The sequence below is a fragment of the Rutilus rutilus genome, assembly GCF_951802725.1.
Source record: "Rutilus rutilus genome assembly, chromosome: 15".
NCBI lineage: Eukaryota > Metazoa > Chordata > Actinopteri > Cypriniformes > Leuciscidae > Rutilus > Rutilus rutilus.
The window spans coordinates 7,017,310-7,036,213 of record NC_140220.1 but is presented as its reverse complement, the minus strand read 5'-3'; the positions used below and the strand labels follow the sequence as shown (position 1 = coordinate 7,036,213).

General features: G+C 38.4%; 2 protein-coding genes across 2 annotated transcripts in view; one reads left to right on the top strand and one right to left on the bottom strand.

Moving 5' to 3' along the window:
- The window catches only part of efr3bb (EFR3 homolog Bb), a 36,105-nt gene extending 35,033 nt beyond the window's left edge, over positions 1–1,072 (bottom strand). The window contains exons 1-2 of the mRNA XM_084433324.1: positions 935–1,072; positions 340–506 (exon numbers count right to left, since the gene is read on the bottom strand). Of these exons, the coding sequence (XP_084289450.1) occupies positions 340–346 (7 nt within the window). The 5' untranslated portion in view covers positions 347–506; positions 935–1,072. The remainder of the gene's footprint in view (positions 1–339; positions 507–934) is intronic.
- Positions 1,073–5,196: 4,124 nt separating this feature from the next.
- Positions 5,197–18,424, top strand: LOC311304878 (adenylate cyclase type 8). The gene is made up of 20 exons (XM_084432222.1): positions 5,197–5,356; positions 6,514–6,619; positions 7,402–8,351; positions 8,526–8,675; positions 8,844–8,974; positions 9,324–9,435; positions 9,589–9,716; positions 9,977–10,135; positions 10,303–10,492; positions 10,619–10,804; positions 11,821–11,921; positions 12,025–12,229; positions 12,769–12,867; positions 12,957–13,129; positions 13,219–13,300; positions 14,158–14,316; positions 15,858–16,004; positions 16,103–16,195; positions 16,295–16,412; positions 17,142–18,424. The coding sequence occupies exons 3-20, from the start codon at positions 7,461–7,463 to the stop codon at positions 17,558–17,560; spliced, it is 3,543 nt and encodes a 1,180-aa protein (XP_084288348.1). The 5' UTR covers positions 5,197–5,356; positions 6,514–6,619; positions 7,402–7,460; the 3' UTR covers positions 17,561–18,424.
- Positions 18,425–18,904: the final 480 nt, after the last annotated feature.

Here is an 18,904-nt window from a genome sequence, read left to right as displayed (position 1 = left end):
TAAATGATGTGGACAATTAAACACAATAGTATTACATACTCTGAATGCTAACCAGCTAATTAAAAGCCTTTCAAATAACTCTTAAATAAAGATGCTGTTATACCTGCAACAGCACAGCCAAATTCAACCAAACCAAATATTCACCTAGGTCTAACTGTTGTAACCAGTTTCCAATTAGGTTAAAGTAACTATAAATACTGTAGTTACTAGTTTACCATGGTGAATTTTAGTAGGTATTCATTCAGTTAACGTTATATACATTCATTATGCGTTTCAAAATGTTACCTGTATGTACTTCACATGCATTGAACTTTAGGTAAAGTAGAAAAAAACTCATACCGGTCATGTTTGCTTTCAGGTTTCGCCAGATGTCGCTCTTGCACCCAACCAGTTACTGCGACGCACCGGCGTCCAGCGGTCCAAAGCCGGACTTCACGCCAAGCAAGCGGACGCTACTTTCCGTTCACTCACAGTAGGAAAGCCCCAGGATGGTGTGAGGCCTACCGCTAGAGCACATAGATGAGATTCAAAACAGATCCCGCTGCACTTCAACACTGCTTGCATATATAGGTACAATTAACATGTTTGTGTTTTTGTGGGTTTAATAACATCCGTCCAATGTTGTGAAAAATGCTTTTCTCGTAGCTTTCCAATCTGTTATTGTGAGCGATTTCTAACAAAACGCGAATGTAAATACTTTTACTAATTAATCACGTTTTAACAGCGTTGTTTTCCTTTTCATTCAGTTTATAAACTGACTTAATAATAGTCAAATAATATGAAGAACATCTTAAGAAATTAACTGTCTAGACAGGGTGTGTAATATGTACAGTTGTTACTAAAAACAATTGTTTGAACATGCTCGGTTTACATATTAACACTTTCATAACTATATATAAAAAAAAAAACGAATCTCATATTTTTATTTCCTCACCGCTTGTTTTCAGTTGCATAGTCTGGTAGAACATTAGGCTCCTCTCATGATCCGTCAACGAGCCCAAATAAATATAAGTGACTCAAATTCACTGCCTCTCATGTAATGACGGTGGTTCCACACAGTAGTGATTCAGACACAAACACTTCCTCTGAAAGCTGCACTATTACAGGAAAGCTGCATAGAGGAACTCCCCACTTTCAGATTATTAATTTTTAATCTTTAGGCATTTTAATAATAGTAATAAGAATAATCATCATCATCTTATTATTATTATTATTATTATTATTTATTATTATTATGTAACTGCATGAATATTAATAGACAAACCAAATTGATTCATCATACATAAAGTATCAGTTGCTGATTCCTTTTTTATTATTAATAACAATAATAATGTGAATTAAAATGAATAGCTGAACACGTCCATATGAATTCATCATGCATTGAAGTGTCAGTTTATTTTTTATTATTAATAACAATAATGAATTAAAATTAATAACACTTACAGAATAATTGGTAACACTTTACAATAAGTTTTCATTAGTTCATATTATTTAACTACATTAGTTAATGCACTGTGAAGTAACATGAACAAACAATGACCAGCTGTATTTTAACAAACATTAAAGGGATAGTTCACTTTGAAATAAAATTACCTCAAGGGCATCCAAGATGTAGGTGTCTTTGTTTCCGCAGTAGTTTCAATTTTGATATTTTTAGGTCAAACCGTTCTTGTCTGTCGGTCATATAATCCAGGTCGATGGTCACTGTCTCAAAGCACAAGCACAGAGTCCAAATTAAAACAATTCCCCATCGTCCAAATTAAACAATTCCCCATCGTAAGTACACATTGATGGCCTAAGACACGAAACGAGCGGTTTGTGTGAGAAAACGAACAGTATTTATATCGTTGTTATCTCTTGAACACAGCACACGTCCAAATGATCTGACGGCGCGGGCGGGTATAGATATATACATAGATGTCGCTAGTGTATACATCTATACCCGCCCGCGCCGTCAGATCATTTGGACGTGTGCTGTGTTCAAGAGATAACAACGATATAAATACTGTTCGTTTTCTCACACAAACCGCTCGTTTCGTGTCTTAGGCCATCAATGTGTACTTACGATGGGGAATTGTTTAATTTGGACGATGGGGAATTGTTTTAATTTGGACTCTGTGCTTGTGCTTTGAGACAGTGACCATCGACCTGCATTATATGACTGACAGACAAGAACGGTTTGACCTAAAAATATCAAAATTGAAACTACTGCGGAAACAAAGACACCTACATCTTGGATGCCCTTGAGGTAAGCTAAAACATATAAAAAATTAATTTCAAAGTGAACTATCCCTTTAACAAAGATGAACAAATACAGTAACAAATGTATTGCTCATGGTTAGTTCATGTTGGTTAAGACATTAACTAATGTTAACAAATGAAATCTTACTGTAAAGTCTTACCAAATAATTCCAAATTTTCTGAGAAATGCCTCTTTAGGTTCCTGGAATCAATGGGAAAGCCTTTTTAATAAGTCTTTTAATTGTACTGAAGTTACAGATGAAGACATGCTGATGAAGATACTTTCTTAAAGGTGCAGTTAGTGAATTCTGAGAAAGGCTGTTAATAAGTGTATCTGACCAAGCGCCATAACAAACATGTATCCAATCAGCAGTTGGGGGCGTGTCCACTCATGATGGGGGAGGGGCAGGGGCACGGGGAGGACGGGTGCTGTTTTCACAGGATTGTAAATGCAACGCATTTTTTGTTCATGTACATTTTTTCATTTTTAGCTTTTAGCAATTTATTTTTAATAAACACTTGAAGTGGGCTATTAAAAAAAGTGTTATTTATATGTTGAATTATGTTTTTTAAAACACACGCGCAGACTGTGATGTTATATTGTGACTGTTGCAGTGTGCGTAGAAAGAATTCATCCACTCTCCCACTAAACGCAAGTCCACCTTCGGTGTTGTGTTAGGTAGGCAGGTTTTTTTGTGTTAATTTTTTTCCCTGTCACTGTGCAGGCTCTTTTATTGTATATGACAGTGTAAACAGCTCAATAACCCTTTTATTTAAAGGCTTAATTTATGTCCCGTAGACCAGTCCATTGCATTACGATTGCAAGCAGTATCAATAATGTCAAAAATGTGATGTGCAGTCAAATGTCCCAGTGTGTATTTAAGTGATGCCAGACAGTCATGTGAGCAGTGATGCATTGTGAAGCAAAGCTGATTCAACCACATGATGGCAGCATGTCATGCCTGGGCAAGGCTCGACCATCGAAATTTTGCAGGTACATTCTAAGTCTATTTTTCTTAATCAAGATTAGAAAAATTTAGATTTGATTAAATTAAATAAATATCATTAATATAGATGTTTCAAACTCTCAACGATTTAGTTAAATGAGCTGCTAATAGAGATAAACCAATTGAATTCAATATTCAAATGCAACATTAACATCATGACATTATGCTGCTGAGACACATAATGAGTCTAAATGAATGGGTGTTTACACTGGCCAGGAGCCACTTTCTTTACGGTTGTTTTTAGAAGAGCTAATACTCTCCTTCACCTTAAATCACCCTCACCCAGTTTAACCTCTCTGCTACTTTAGTATGTTATCTCCTTTTCTACTGTATATTTCTGTCTATAGTGTATACCAGTCAACTGTGTCAACGAATCATGCACTCAGGTGATATTCATTAAGATGTTCTGGGCCATTCCACCATTAAATAATGCTTGCCACGTTTTAGTGAAACAGTCTTCTGTTTACAATTCATGGCAGGCAAAAATGGATCAACTGTTGTTTGATAGCTCATCACTTAAAAAGTCATAAATGGATCCCACTTTGATAAATGGAGCGTTTTTCAAGTGATAAGGTGCACTTCTTGCCAACATTTTGCATAATTCATTTAGCAAGTGTGACCTCTCCGGATCCACTCTGAGCGCAATTTGAACCGCCGTTTCCAGCATGAGAGGCTAACAAGTATGCTAAAAACCACAGCCTGAGCCTCTAGCGTCAGTCGCTAACGCTACTCTTGAGGTCAAAGGAGTGAGGTTTTACCTGCACAACTCTTAGTAGCTGGCCTCTGTTACACTAGTTGGCCAAAACGCTTGTGGTTTGACCTCCTTGTGCACAAGAAAAGGAACTACTAAGTTTAGCACAGATAGAGTTTGGCCGGGAACAGAAATAGCTGTTTTGAAGGCTTAGCTGGGTGCCTGGCAGCATGTACGGCTCAGGATAGATCGGCTGCTGTTTGAGGAGGACTGGATTGAATCATGTGTGTATTAACTGATTAGTGAGCTCTGGGAATCCCATTAGAGCCAAGCTACCATTGCTAATGCTGATTAAGTCCCTCTAGAGTCCATAGACCACAGTCCACAGTAAAATCTCATCCTCTCCCAATAATTAAGCTGCATGAAAAGCACTCATCTTTTTTTAACTTTTCATTTCCATTAATGTGATGCAGTATTTTTTGTAGATATAGGCTGTGGCTCGGTCATTGTATTAACTATGACAGTACATCCATGGCGAACATATGGAAATTTTTTTCAATATGTCTACCCATATTACTCTGTCTGGTGTTTCCTCATGTGAAATGTCATTAGTGGTGCTTGCTAAGGCATGCATTACATGCTTAGGTTCAGGTGTTTGATGAAATCCCTAACCCTAAGTATTAAACTTATTTTTCTATGCGATCAGACCATTTTTATCTAGTGGATGAACCACCCAGAACACTCTAGCCACAACCTAGCAACATTGCTAATATCTTGGCAGCAAGTTCAGCGCAGGCAAGTACCACTCTCGCTTTCTTCCGGAAATGTATAATGTGTTATGAGAATGTGCACTTATTTCAGAACTGTGATTATGGACAATCATTTATATATGATTGCCCTGATGGGTTCACAAAAATATAAATGGTACAATAGTACATCATGTGAATCACCAATTGATACCATTTATTGTCTCCTGGTACAACAACAGTTGTGGGGTAGAAAGGGTTGTTGAGTCATTAGCTTTTAGTTCGCATTGTTTGGTATTTCCTGATTTTACCTTGTGTGATCTCAAAGACTTTCTCCTCATCAGGTCACTATCTGAAGTCTTGTGCATAGTGCACAATTAGTAAATTCTGTCGCAAGCACTTTATCCAGCTTATAGCCAACATTAACTGATCCTACTGACCTGCTTAGCTCAGTTCAGCCAATCAGATACTTTCTTTTACTCCTCTGCCCCACAGATATGTATACCTAGATGCCTCATTCGACCGCTCTAGACACGTATCGCTTATCATCTTGCGACAGTCAGCATGTCGTCACTCAAAGTAAGAATTAATGATGCCACATCATTGTGCAGCTTCTGGTTTTGAAACTGCCAAGATTTAAATTCTCGAAGAAATGGGATAACCTTTTACAGGTGAGAGTGTGTTTGGTTTGTGTTTTTATATGTATTAATATGTATATAATAGGGCTGTGAAAAGATTAATCGCGATTAATCGCATCCAAAATAAAAGTTTGTGTTTACATAATAAATGTGTGTGTACTGTGTATAATTATTTTGTATATATAAATACACACACTTGCATGTATATATTTAAGAAAAATTTGTTTTTTATATATACAAATATTTATATTTATATTATATGATATAAATTATATGTTAATATATACAGTATATACATGCAAATATTTCTTAAATAAATACATGCATGTGTGTGTATTTATATATACAAAATAATTATACACAGTACACACACATTTATTTTGTAAACACAAACTTTTATTTTGGATGCGATTAATCGCAATTAATCTTTTTACAGCCCTAGTATATAATATTATTTGTTTTTACTATGATACTTGTAATGGTTTTACTTTTACTGTCGTAACTTTGTAATGTCAGCTGACGTCTTCGTCTTGTTGTGTTAGTTTAGCAAAACTATCTGCCGAAGTCTATTACATATAGATATTTTATTCATTTGTGCGTCTAACTGTTGCTGACGCTCAGTCAACTCACTCTTGAATGTTCATGGACCACTCCAATATGGCGGATGGCTTACGTATAGCGGCCCATTGAAATGCCCGCTAATGAGGCATCTATAAACAGTATACATATATTTCTATGCCCTGCCCTGCCTGTATTTCATCTCTATTATTTTAAATATAAATGTAGTGTCCAAATTGTATGTGCCTGCCATTTTTACAGTGCACTTATTATGTATTCTTTGCATTTACATTGTTTAGCCTTTTATACTAATAACATACATTTCATGAGAGATCTATTGACAAATCTCCCAGAATCTAAAGTTTTCTCTACTGTGCATCATGTGACGTCAGTGATGGATGCTTTGAGTTGCCAGGGCATGAGTGCTGAGTAAGTAATCCTATTTGGGAAACTTGAGCTTCCGTCTCGCTTTCGGCGTGGCAATCTGTTGATCACTTCTCAGCTCAATGAATCATAAAAACGTGTTCTGCTTTTTCATCATCAAGTTGGTATCTAGATTGCGTAGGTATTTTGCCTGTGTCTTCCTTTACCTGCATTTTGAGAAGAATGCTGTGTATTACAACAATATGTAGGATGAAGAGAATCAAAGGAACGACTCTTCGATGGAGATGAACAAGTGGATTTTTCAAAGAGCAGCAAAATGTACAAAGAAGCTTTGGGAAGTTTATTAACTCACAGGTGAGCAAATACATTTTTATGATTGATACGTAAAGTATTGGAAATGTTAGATGAATATATATTTCTATTTTAATGTATAAATATACATCAAAATGATTTATACATCAAAAAATAATGTATTTTTATCTATAAATAATCTGTTTTGTATATTTATGTATTTTACTTGAAAACAATCGTAATGTGTAAACAATAATATTTTCCAGTCAGTTTCTATATTAGTGTAAAAATAAATGGTTATTTATATAGAAAAAAATTGTATTCGAATTTTTTACCAGCATTTTTATTTAGTTTTAGAAACAACATTTACACTGTACTGTACGCTGTGGTAATGGTTGCATAAAAGATCTCTTTCGTTGACCACTTCTGTTTACATTTGAATTCTGTATACTGATCTATGCTTTCTGAGTAAGAGCTGGTTTAAGTTGGGATCACAGGTGTGGGATGGGTTGTGTACGGCGAGATAGAGCCACACATTAAGGGATTGTTTATAGCAGCTAACAGTTTTATGGAGCTCAGTGCTAAATCTGGCAGCCTCTTTTAGAGCATAGGGTGACATCACAGGTCCAGTTAAACAGTTCAGCAGTCTGATGTGTCAACAAAGTTGTAACTTGTACATCTGTAGAATAAATTGAACTAATGCCGTTAGCAACAAGTAAAGCAACAAGAAGTCTAATTTAAAGAGAAGTTTCTACTTTTTATTTAAATTCTAGAAGTGAGGTGCTTATGGCTTTAGAGAAAATACATATGAAGTGCTGAATTTCCTTTTTTCCTTTCTTTGAAAGGGTGATTCAGCGAGTCCCTATGTCATGGATAATGGTGGCAAGATAAGCCTGTGATTGTCATGGTAACGTTTAGTGACACAACTGACATCCACAATATGCAACCACCATCCTGCATACCCACTTCAATGTCACCTAGCGTACGGCGCAAACAACTGCTGTGGCAGAACGCAGTGAAACACATCATCAGCCAACAGGGGCTGAGGCAGCAGTTCGGCATGGAGCCAGCCCAAAAGATTCACGTCACTGATGCCTATATTGAGGAAATCAACCAACAGATACGCAGTAAAGCATCACGGGGTATGACTAAACGGCGTTCCTCGGTTGCCAGAGTTCATCCATCCTTTTTCGGGGAACGAGGCAGTGCATCTAGTACACAGACTAGAGCATCTGCGGACTACGTCTGTGATGCTGACTTTTTTGTGCACTGGGGCCACATCATCCATGGGGTGTATATGCCAACATTGAGACACATCTTCAAATCCAAAGATCTCGAGAAACTCTACCAGCGCCATTCATCACACACTAGAAGAACCTCATTAGTTGTCACCAACATTATTGATGCAGCTGCCAAACTACACCTGCTTTTGCTCTACCTGGCCCTGGCACCGGACAGTTCGGACATACTGCTAGGCTGGTTTACAGGGTTCTTCATGGCCTGCGCAACTGCCCTGTGTGTTTTGGTACTCACCTGTAAACGCTCACATTCCCCAAGATGGTTGCATTACGCTGGTATGGCTAGCTGGCTGTCACAGACTGCTCAGATATTGGGGGGGCTGGCATACGGATTGGAAAGAGACCAATCCTGGTATGTTCTGTTCAACCTGTTTGCCACATACACTCTGCTGCCACTGTCACTGCTCTGGGCAATCGGAGCTGGCACACTCACCTCTATACTGCACCTCATTGCAGATACCATACGTCACCTCAGTGAAGTAGGACTGCTAAGAAAGGTAGAGATGGATGGTAGATGTATGGATGAGTCAATGACCTGTGTAGATGTTGATGTATGAGTTCCTTGTCTAACCAAACAAATCATTTATCAATCTAGCTCTAGTCATCCCAGGTACAATCATTTAATTTTCCTTTCTAAGAGACTGGTTCTCAATTGGCCTCTTTATCTTTAGATTCTCGCCAAGGCTTTACTGTACACATGCATGAATGTGGCAGGTTTGTTCATCCATTACCTGACCGACCGGTCCCAGAGACAAGCCTTTCTTGAGACACGCCGCTGCATCGAAGGCCGCATGAAACTAGAAATGGAAAACCAGAGACAGGCAAGTGGAACTGAAGTCTGTATGTTTTGCTGAGATTCCAGTGCCCTTTGTCCAGTGATGTTAACAAATTAGCGTTAATACGGACGATTGGAAGAACACATCTACAGTAGTATGTGTCAAAGTTGGTTCAGTGAGAATATCTGAGGTCAGCTTTTGTTCCCGCCTCAGGAGCGTTTGGTGCTGTCGATCATACCCCGCTTTGTTGCCTTGGAGATGATTGCTGATATGACTTCTATGGATGATGACCTTGATCCACAGCAATTTCACAAAATATATATCCATCAATACAAAGATGTCAGGTATCTAACAGGACATGTTTTAGCGATAAGTTATACAGCAAGGATGAATAGAATATGACCATTCCATTCCTAGTGAAATATTATTTTCTAGATGAGATCATTTGGATTAAAAAAAACAACCATTTGGATCACCTAAATAATGCAATGTCAGTGTTGTCCTTAACACCCCAAATCCACTGGAAATGTAATGTGCAGTTTGGTCCTCATGGAAAGATGAAATTCAAAACTGATTTGTAGATTATAGTAAACTATTATAGTAACCTTTTATATTGAATAGAATTAAAAAGTATTACTAATACTGTCACTACTTAATCTTTATCACTACCTCGTCATTATCTTTCTTTCCCAGTATCCTCTTTGCTGATATAAAGGGATTCACACTATTATCCATGAACATGTCCGCTCAGGAGTTAGTGCGCTTACTCAATGAGCTCTTTGGACGTTTCGACCGGCTAGCCGAGGTATGCTTTCAGATTTTATTTTATTTTCTGAAGTTGGTATTTTAGAGCTTCTAACGAGTGTCTTAATTTAAAATCACTGACAGAACACCATAGTCCATTTTAAAACTCCTATAAGACGTGTTCAGCTGATATTTCCAATGTGTGTCTTTTTAGGAATATGACTGCTTGAGAATAAAAATCTTAGGGGACTGTTACTACTGTGTGTCTGGAGTACCAGAGCCTCAGCGGGCACATGCCAGCTGCTGTGTGGAGATGGGACTAGCTATGATCAGCACTATACGGTACAACACAGTGCTATTCCCTGTACAACCAATAAGTTCAGAGAGTTTCTGTAGATTTAGAAATAGTGTGCTTTAGGCGATCGAAGTGCATACAATGAAAAACTGTAGCGCTGGATAAGGTAAACATCATTTTGGTTGCCTAAATCTGGAAAGCTGAATCAATGGCTCCACATACATTTGTGGCTTAAACTAATAATAGTTTACTCTCCTTCTGAGCTTATTTGTACAGGCATTAAGGATTTATATCTGTATATTCTTAGATCTATAAGGAAACAGCTGAACTTTGACATGGATATGCGGATTGGGATCCACTCTGGCTCTGTTCTTTGTGGGGTTCTTGGCCTACAAAAATGGCAGTTTGATGTGTGGTCCTGGGATGTAGGCATTGCCAACATGCTTGAAGCAGGGGGGATCCCTGGGTGAGTGACCAAAACTTTATACAGGAGTAGATAGAACACATTCCAATGTTACATTACCTCAGTCTTTAAACAGACTAGTTACTAATGTTGGAACAGTTTCACTTTAGTGTTAAGAGGATCTGCTTTTGTATGAAACACTCTCTTCTGACTGTCCACTTTATCAACAGACGCATACACATTTCACGCGCTACTCTGGACTGCTTGGATGGGAACTACCAAACAGAGGACGGGCGTGGATATGAACGCAATGAGTTCCTACGAAAACACAAAATTGACACTTTCCTTATCTGCCACAAGGAAGAGGACCTAGATGAAATTAAAGCTGATCATCCAAAAACCCGTCCCTGGAACAAAGAGGTTCCATTTAGCAACATCATTGATATTAACTGTGTATGGCTCTCTATCAGAAGAATAATAACACTGAAGATGATTTTCAATTCTTGTTTAATGGGTCTACCTCTCTGGTGAACTTTAACCTTGCAGATCTTGGCCTCCTTCGCCGGTGGCTCTTACACACAACTTCCTACATCCTCAGGGAGCAGATCCACATCCAAGGAGATCAACAAACGGATAGAGCATGCAGTCGATCTCCGCAGCAGTGAGCGCATGCGTCAAGAGCACATTACTTCAGCCACATTGGTGTTTAAGGATACACACATTGAGGAGAAGGTACAAGGGGCAGGATGTGATGTGATAAAAATATTGTCTTGGACTCGAGACTGAGGCTATGTTTACACCTAATATATTAAGATGCCTTTTGGTCGATCGGATCACAAGTAGACGAGGGAGACACATACCCATTTACACCTGGTATTTTAATACATCTCTTTTGTCCACTTTCAACCACTTCTGTCCTGATTTCTTCGAGGGGAGGGTCTATGGGCAGGTAAATCTATGGGTTTTTTTCAGATCTTTCGATCTAATGGACAAAAATAAGCTTGCGCAATTTACATATGAGCGCGTCCTGAGACGACGGAAAAACATACGGAGAGCAGCAGCTTTCGTTTCTGCTCTGACAGCCGCGAGACCACGCTGAATGAGTGTGTTAGAAATCAGGAATGGAGAGAGAACATTGTGCTTTGTACGTTTTTCGTCTTCAACCAAATTTGGGTCTTCTGCCGACAAAGTTTAAATCCCATCTGGCTAGCGCACTTCCCGTAATGTTTAAGTGTTAGGTCAGTAGGTGGAGAGTAGGTGGTCTTTTGTGGCTGTTCGTGTGCGCTTTTGACCACATGAGCGTTTACACTGTGAAAGCAATCCGGTCAAATGCGTTTTCGACTACCTCTGGAAGTGGTCGAAAGTGGACAAGCTCAAAATGTTTACACCTGTATTTAGCATCATCCACTTGATCTGATCGTCCCAAAACGCATCTTAATACCTGGTGTACACAGGGCCTGAGTCCTGTCATGAACTCAGGAGCATGAGGACATGACTCAGACTTGACTTGGTCTCTGTCTTGACTCAGACTTGAATGAGCTGGTCTCGAATAATAACACTGGTTTGTATAGTCTACTCTAGATCATGAAAAGACCATCATGAAAATAATTTAGCAATCCAATTTATCCTAAAACATGAAGTTACTGAAATGTGTAAATGCCCAAAGATTTGTTTTCTTTCTAAACCTAAGGGTGTCTTTTGAAACAAAAACAAAAAACTGACTGTTTATATTTTGCTCTTTGGTTCAGTTCTCACAGGTGAGGGATGAGATATTTAAGACCAATTTAGTATGCTCCTTCATCATGTTTCTTCTCCTCATGGCTGTCCAAGCCCTCATCCCTGTACCCAGGTAAAGAGTCTACTCAACTGATGTTTAGCACCTGAAAAAGATTATATTTTTGTCACATTTACATGTTAAATTTCACCTCCATTCCCCACTGTCTTATCTGCAGGTCGTTTCACTGGACAGCATTACAGTTTTGTCTGTTCTTGCTGGGATATCTATTATTGCTTGTGGTGGTCCTGGCTGAAGAGTTTAAACATTCTCCAGGCATCCTTCAGCAGTTTTGCTGCTGGGTCCATGAAAACAACAGTATGCGGAACATTCTCACTGTCGCAGCTATAGCCATCAATTTTGGCATGGCCCTCTTTGACATGGTGAGACTTGCATGATTTTTTTTTAGTGCAATTAAAAAAAATCAAAAACATTATGAATTCTGTGATTTATGATGGCATTTTAGGAGGTAAATCAATTTGCCTCTAGAGAAATACCCAAACAAAACGTAGTTTTTTTTGGATGGTGTGGCATATTGGGTAAAGCTCAGGGCTGGTAACTGATGGTTGGCTGATTCAAGCAACATTGGGTCCTTGACCTAAGGTTGTTTCGAGGTGGTAAACATTGTTCTGTGAAACTCTCGTGAGATTTGGATGAGTTCTTACCAAGGTTAGGGTTAGAGATAGGATTACTGTGGGATTTAAAATAAACTGTTTATGAATTTCGAATGTGAATCTTGTGAAATATTTTAGAGAGTAGGTTATCTAGACACAACCCTTGAGCAAGACACTTAACCCTGCTCACCTTGTATTTTGTTTCATAGTGTTCCACCTTATGTTTTAATTGTTGGAGGATAAAAATTGGGCTTTACAATGTCAATTTAGGTCCATTCATTATAATTTTTCATGTTGTGCTTATCCAGATATGGTGCAACTCCACTGAGACAAGAGAAATAAACACCAGTGAAACAGAGGACTATCAGACCAGCCAGAAGCCATTTACTGCCTGCACCTATCCAGAGGTGTGACTTACTTCCATATAAACTGTCCTGTTGTGAAGACTCCACCTACCTGTTATTATATTTCATGCCTATTATATTTATATACACAGTTCTTCATTCTGAGTGGGGTGGTTTCCATAGTGACCTGTGCTGTGTTCCTGAGGATGAGCTCTCTCTTGAAGTTGACTATTCTGTTGTTAGTGGTGGCTGTCTATACTTACTTCATCGAAGTGTCCTTCCACATGCTGTATGTACATCAACCAGAGCAGAAACAGTTAAGTAGGTGAGTGTCTATCATAAATCACTATTTAGAAATACTTTAAAAAAACAACACTTTCAAACTAACTTTTATTGGCATTTTATACTTTCAAGGTCCCACTACCTCAGAAGAAAGGGAGTCTCAATTATGTTGATTGCAATGTTCATCATAGCTGTGTTTTACAATGGACGACGGGTATGAATCTTTCAGGTTTTTTTCTTTTCAGTTTCAGTAGGGTTGCCAAATATCACGCATTTGGTGTGAGACACGCTTTCAGGCTTTGTCTGACGCTCTCACGCTGCCGAAGTAAATCTCACGCCAAATTAAAAAAGCTAACGGGCTGTGCAGCCCGTTTGGCGTATGACATCAAGAATCGCAAGAGCAATTAGAAAGATGTGCTCTCGAGTCGGTCTCTAGGTATTTTGATGTCATATGCCATTTGGTCTGCATAGCGCCACATGATGTTGAACACACGTATTGACATGGTATGGGTTTTAATTCAACCAATGAAGACCTGCAACCTCTAATTAATAATAATACCAGTTGACAGGGCTCCCTGTATGTTTACAGCATTGGTTGAGAGATTTTTCCTTGAGAAAAATTAACATGTAGCTACTGTACCTGATATTTATCCAAATGAATCGATATTGAATCAAGATCGAAATCATATCGCAAGCTTATGAATTAAAATTGAGAAATTTGTATCAAGCACTAATAAAAACAGCAGGCTACCAGTTATTGTACCATGTAAACATTGTAACACGTTGAAACTAAACTTAATGAAATTCTGTTTCACAATCACAATACAATCACAATACACAAATTTGTGTTGGAAGGTTTTTGTGTATAACTTTGTATAATTCTCACTCCAAGCTAAACTCAAAAGTTGGCAACCCCGGTTTCAGTATTCCGTTTTGACAACACATTGCCCTGAAGCATTATATTCTCTATATAGCATGTATTCATTATCTGGCAGGGAATAGTAAAATGTAGAAAACTGTAATACACATCTGGGATCTTTCCTTATTCTGTGCCATCTCATTCTGATTCAGTGGGAGGCCACAACACGGCTTGACTTCCTGTGGCGTTTGCAAGCTCAGCAGGAAGTGCAGGAGATGAGAGACCTGAGAGAACACAATGAGTGTCTACTGCACAACATCCTGCCTGCACACGTTGCTCGTCACTTCCTAGAGAGGAACAGAAATGACCAGGTACATTAGAGTCATATATAAGCAACTATCAGCGATGATATTAATTTTGAGCAAACTTGAAGAAAATGTGAGTGGTGCTTGCCTGTGCAGAATTTGCTCCCATGATGCAAGGGTGATCTTATCATCCGCCAGGTGAAAACAGTAATAGCTTAAAGGTGCAGTAAGCGATTTTTGAAAAATGCTGTTGAAAGTAGATCGGACCAAGCACCTCAATAAACATGTAGCCAATTAGCAGTAGGGAGAGTGTCCACTCATGATGGGGGAGGAGAGAGAGTGAGCAAGAGGGAGATTTGAAGAAAGACTGTAGAAAGAGAGATGGCTGAGAGACATTACAAAAGAGAAAAGCTCAGAGGAATATCACTGGAAAAAGAAGGGTTATGATCAGGCAAGGGCTTTAGGATCCGCGGTAATATTAGAAAAGCTTTTCAGCGCTGGAGATGCCTTAAGTGGGAAGGCCTGAAAACAGATTCTGCTCCATAGTGAGTAACATTGAAACTGACTGTGAACAGAACTAATATTGTTGTTGTAATTAGCTCTAGTAACAGGACAGTTTTGAGTGTCATTAGCTGTGTTTCCACTGTCGGGCCAAAAGTGCGTGCCAGGGCAAGTTGCATTTCTACTGTCACTTCCGGGCTTGATCGGGCCTTATCGGGGATTCCTTGGGGGCCAACAGTCAGGGGTTTTTGGCCCGCCGAATACCTTGGTTCGAAGGGGGCCAACTGGGGCTTGAGGAGCGGTCATGAATAAAGGCAGAGTTTACCTGATTCAGGAGACGGTAGGGTTGGGTACCGAAACCCGGTTCCAATAGCTTTTGTTGAGACCGGATTAATGCATCCGTGTGTGCTCTGACTGAAGAGTATAGCGAGACAGGAGAGATCACATCACTTCATGGAAAATTAATAGAACTGCTCAGAAATGTGACGTAAACATATGATATTTTATCAATATTTTTTTATTGTGTAAGCACTTGGACTTAAAAGCCTTAATGGAGTTGTTTTGTGCATTCCTGTGATCGCATGAATCGTTATTTTGCGTCGCTTCAGCTATGATAAAGAAACATCTACTGCATTGTGTGTTTGTACATTTTGGGGGCGGAGCAATAAAGGGAGGGTTGTGTTTGTTTGGATTGATTTCAAATATCAACAATGTTCAACAACGATTCTCAGAAATCACATACTGCACCTTTAAATAAGAAATATCACACCTCAACAACCCACTCAGTTTGAGGTATCAATAACATCCATAGCAGTTTTTTACCAGTATTTTGTTTTATTTTATTTTACCTGTACAAAAACAATCCGTTATGCTGCTTGATATTGCAAATGGTTGCATATTATTTTAATACTTATTATCGTAATCATACACACTGGTTTGTATGCAAACAGTCATTCTTCTAATTATTTACCTATAGCAGCTAATTTATCAGAAGTCTTGCACATTCACAGAAAATGTTGCAAAAGCAATGGTGGTAATGACCCACAGCTAATAAACTACAAAGACCAAATAAAAGTCCATGCATCATGTTGTCTTTGTCCTCTCAGGAGCTGTACTCTCAGTCCTATGATGAGGTGGGGGTGATGTTTGCCTCCATCGCTGGCTTTAATGACTACTATGAGCAGAAGGAGATCAATCACGAGGGAGTTGAGTGTCTCAGGCTGCTCAATGAGATCATTGCTGACTTTGATGAGGTAGGACTTTGATGAAAGGTTGTACTTTTTTTGCTGATGTTTTTTCTCTCATCTGTCTTATACAAAGCCCTCATTGTTTTTGTTTCTCTCTGGAAAAGTTGTTAGAGGAGTCATATTTTTTGAACATCGAGAAAATCAAAACCATTGGCAGTTGCTACATGGCAGCATCTGGTTTATCACCCGATAAACAGGTAAACCATTCTAATTCATTTGATTAGCCTTCTTAATTATATACATTTGGAATTTCCAACTGTAATGCACTATAATTGTTCTGTGCTTCATCCTGACAGTATTGTGCTGTAAATGACTTGCATCATATCAGTGAGTTGGTTCTGTTCGCTTTGGCTATGCAAGAGACTCTGAGCGAGATCAACAAACATTCTTCAAACAATTTCCAGCTGCGCGTTGGTAATGGCTAGTGGACTAGACCTCAGTCAAAGTAGATGCTATATCTAATCTAATGCAAATGAGGTTGTAAGGGATAGAAGTAAATATTGTGTACTGTTGTTGTGTACCTGGGTCTCAATCACAATACATTTCCATAAAAACATGGGTTGTATAACATATTGAACAGACTGTACGTCTGTCTTTCACAGCCTTTTGGTTTTGGTTCATGTCACATTTAAGAAATAATTCAGCTAAATTTTGTAATTAATTACAATAATTAGCATTGAATGGCTTCAGAAGGCTTGCCCTTTTTGGATCTTGACAGACCCTGGTCACTGTAAAAGTGAAAGTGACATGTGAAGTCCAAGAATGGTAACCCATACTTTATCCTCTGCATTTAACCCATTAAAGTTAGTGCCCACACATTAGGAGTAGTGAGTAAGTACACTGCAAACCGTGGACACACACACCCGGAGCAGTGGGCAGACATTTTTGCTGTGGGGTTAAGTGTCTTCCTCAAGGGCATCTCAGTCATTTCCTGCCAGTATTGAGAATTGAACCCACAACCTTCGGGTTAACAGTCTGACTCTCTTAACATTAGGCCACTATTGCCTCAATGCTTATCTTGTAAAAAAAATAATTGGTCCCTTTAAATATGCCATCTACTCTGAATATGAAGTCTATACAGTTACCTATAATTTATCACAATAACAATGAGTATATATGCGTAACTTCAATATACCCCCCTAGGAATTGCCCATGGCCCTGTTGTTGCTGGGGTCATCGGTGCCACCAAACCCCAGTATGATATCTGGGGCATGACAGTGAATTTGGCAAGTCGGATGGACAGTACTGGAGTCAGTGGAAGGATTCAGGTCCCCGAGGGCACACGGAATATTCTAGCAGACTGGGGCTTCGTGCTAGAGTTGCGTGGTGAGATATACATCAAGGGCGTCAGTGAGAGAAAGGGACGTGTCCGAACATACTTCATCAGCACCAAAAGGCGTCAGATGGCAAGCAACGGTATTGCAGACAGAGGAAAGAATGGACGCAGTGGGAGGACCACCCTGGCCACTGTGGTATTTGGCCTTGTACAGGCCATTCACAGAGAGAAACAGAGAGGTACCAATGGAGGTTTCACTCTGCCAAACAGCAACTTTAGCCACTAAAGATTATGATGTGACACATCAAACCTGGATTCACTGTAACTTGAATGACACTCAGTTGAGACGCTGCCTTCATCTTTGAAAGGATACCTCAAATATCATATGGACTTGTCTGTAGAACATATTTTTAGTATTTTTTTAAATTATATTTTCATAAATTTCACTTTTAACTTCTTATAATGAAACAATCTAATGAGATCAAAATATGAGGAGACTTTGCAGGTAATAATTGTTTACCTTGCTACAGTTAATGTAAACATTCAGATAGAATAAATTGTTCCTCATTCCTGCCATGAAAGCATAAAATACCTCATATGTACAACAGATGCAAATTGTGCACAAGCTGTCACGTCTTTTAAGTTTCGTGATGACTAGAATTCTTTTGTACCTCAGAAGAAGAATAAAAATGAAGAAAATGTACTACAATATTTGTTTTTAACATTAACATATAGTTTTATAAATTAATAGTCTTTATTCGTTACGTTTTCTTTGTTTACATTAGACGTTTGTTTCTGATTTTATAATTTGAGATGTTATATATGTAAATGCCATTTAAAATGTAAAAATACATGTGTAACAGCCATTTTATATTGCCTTGGAACTACACTGTAGTTAGTAATGTGTGCTAAAAGAGATATTTACATAAAACCACCTTTATTTACCAGGAAATGCTTTCATATAATTAAAGTTTAATGATCAAAGTATCTAATAGAAAATGTCATACTAAACACGTTCACCACAAACTGATTTTGTAGCTTTTTTGTAGAATTTGTCAAACAAATTTACCATGATAACACCATGGTATTCTTTCTTCTAGTACTGCTACACATTCAGTTACCTGAATTTGCATGATGGAACAATTTGCATAGGCCAATATTTATATGTATGAATGAAATAAAAATAAATAAATGTATTTACCTTTTTTCTGTTCTCTTTTTTATGATAAAAAGCCTGGCTTGGGTTCACAGATACCAAAGTTGGCCTATCCCATGATTCCCTTTCCTAACAAAAACTTTACCATGATAACTAGTTGACGCCAAAATAGTTATTGACCACAGTTAATTTATTAAATGTAAAATTCAAACAGAAAGATTTGAATCCTTACCTTTTTGTAAGAGGATAGCGTGTATTAGGCCTACTATTTTTAGTAGTCATGGACGCTTTTGAAACTGCTTCGTGAAGCTTCGAAACCTTTGCGAATCATTTGTTTCGAACAAGGGATTCGTGGTCATAATTATTTCAATGGTTTGTAGACATTTAATGACAAATTTGTCATAATAAAAAGGAATAGTTGTGGTTAGTCTTATTGGCCTGACTAACCTAGCTTTCCTTTTAAACAAACAAAAC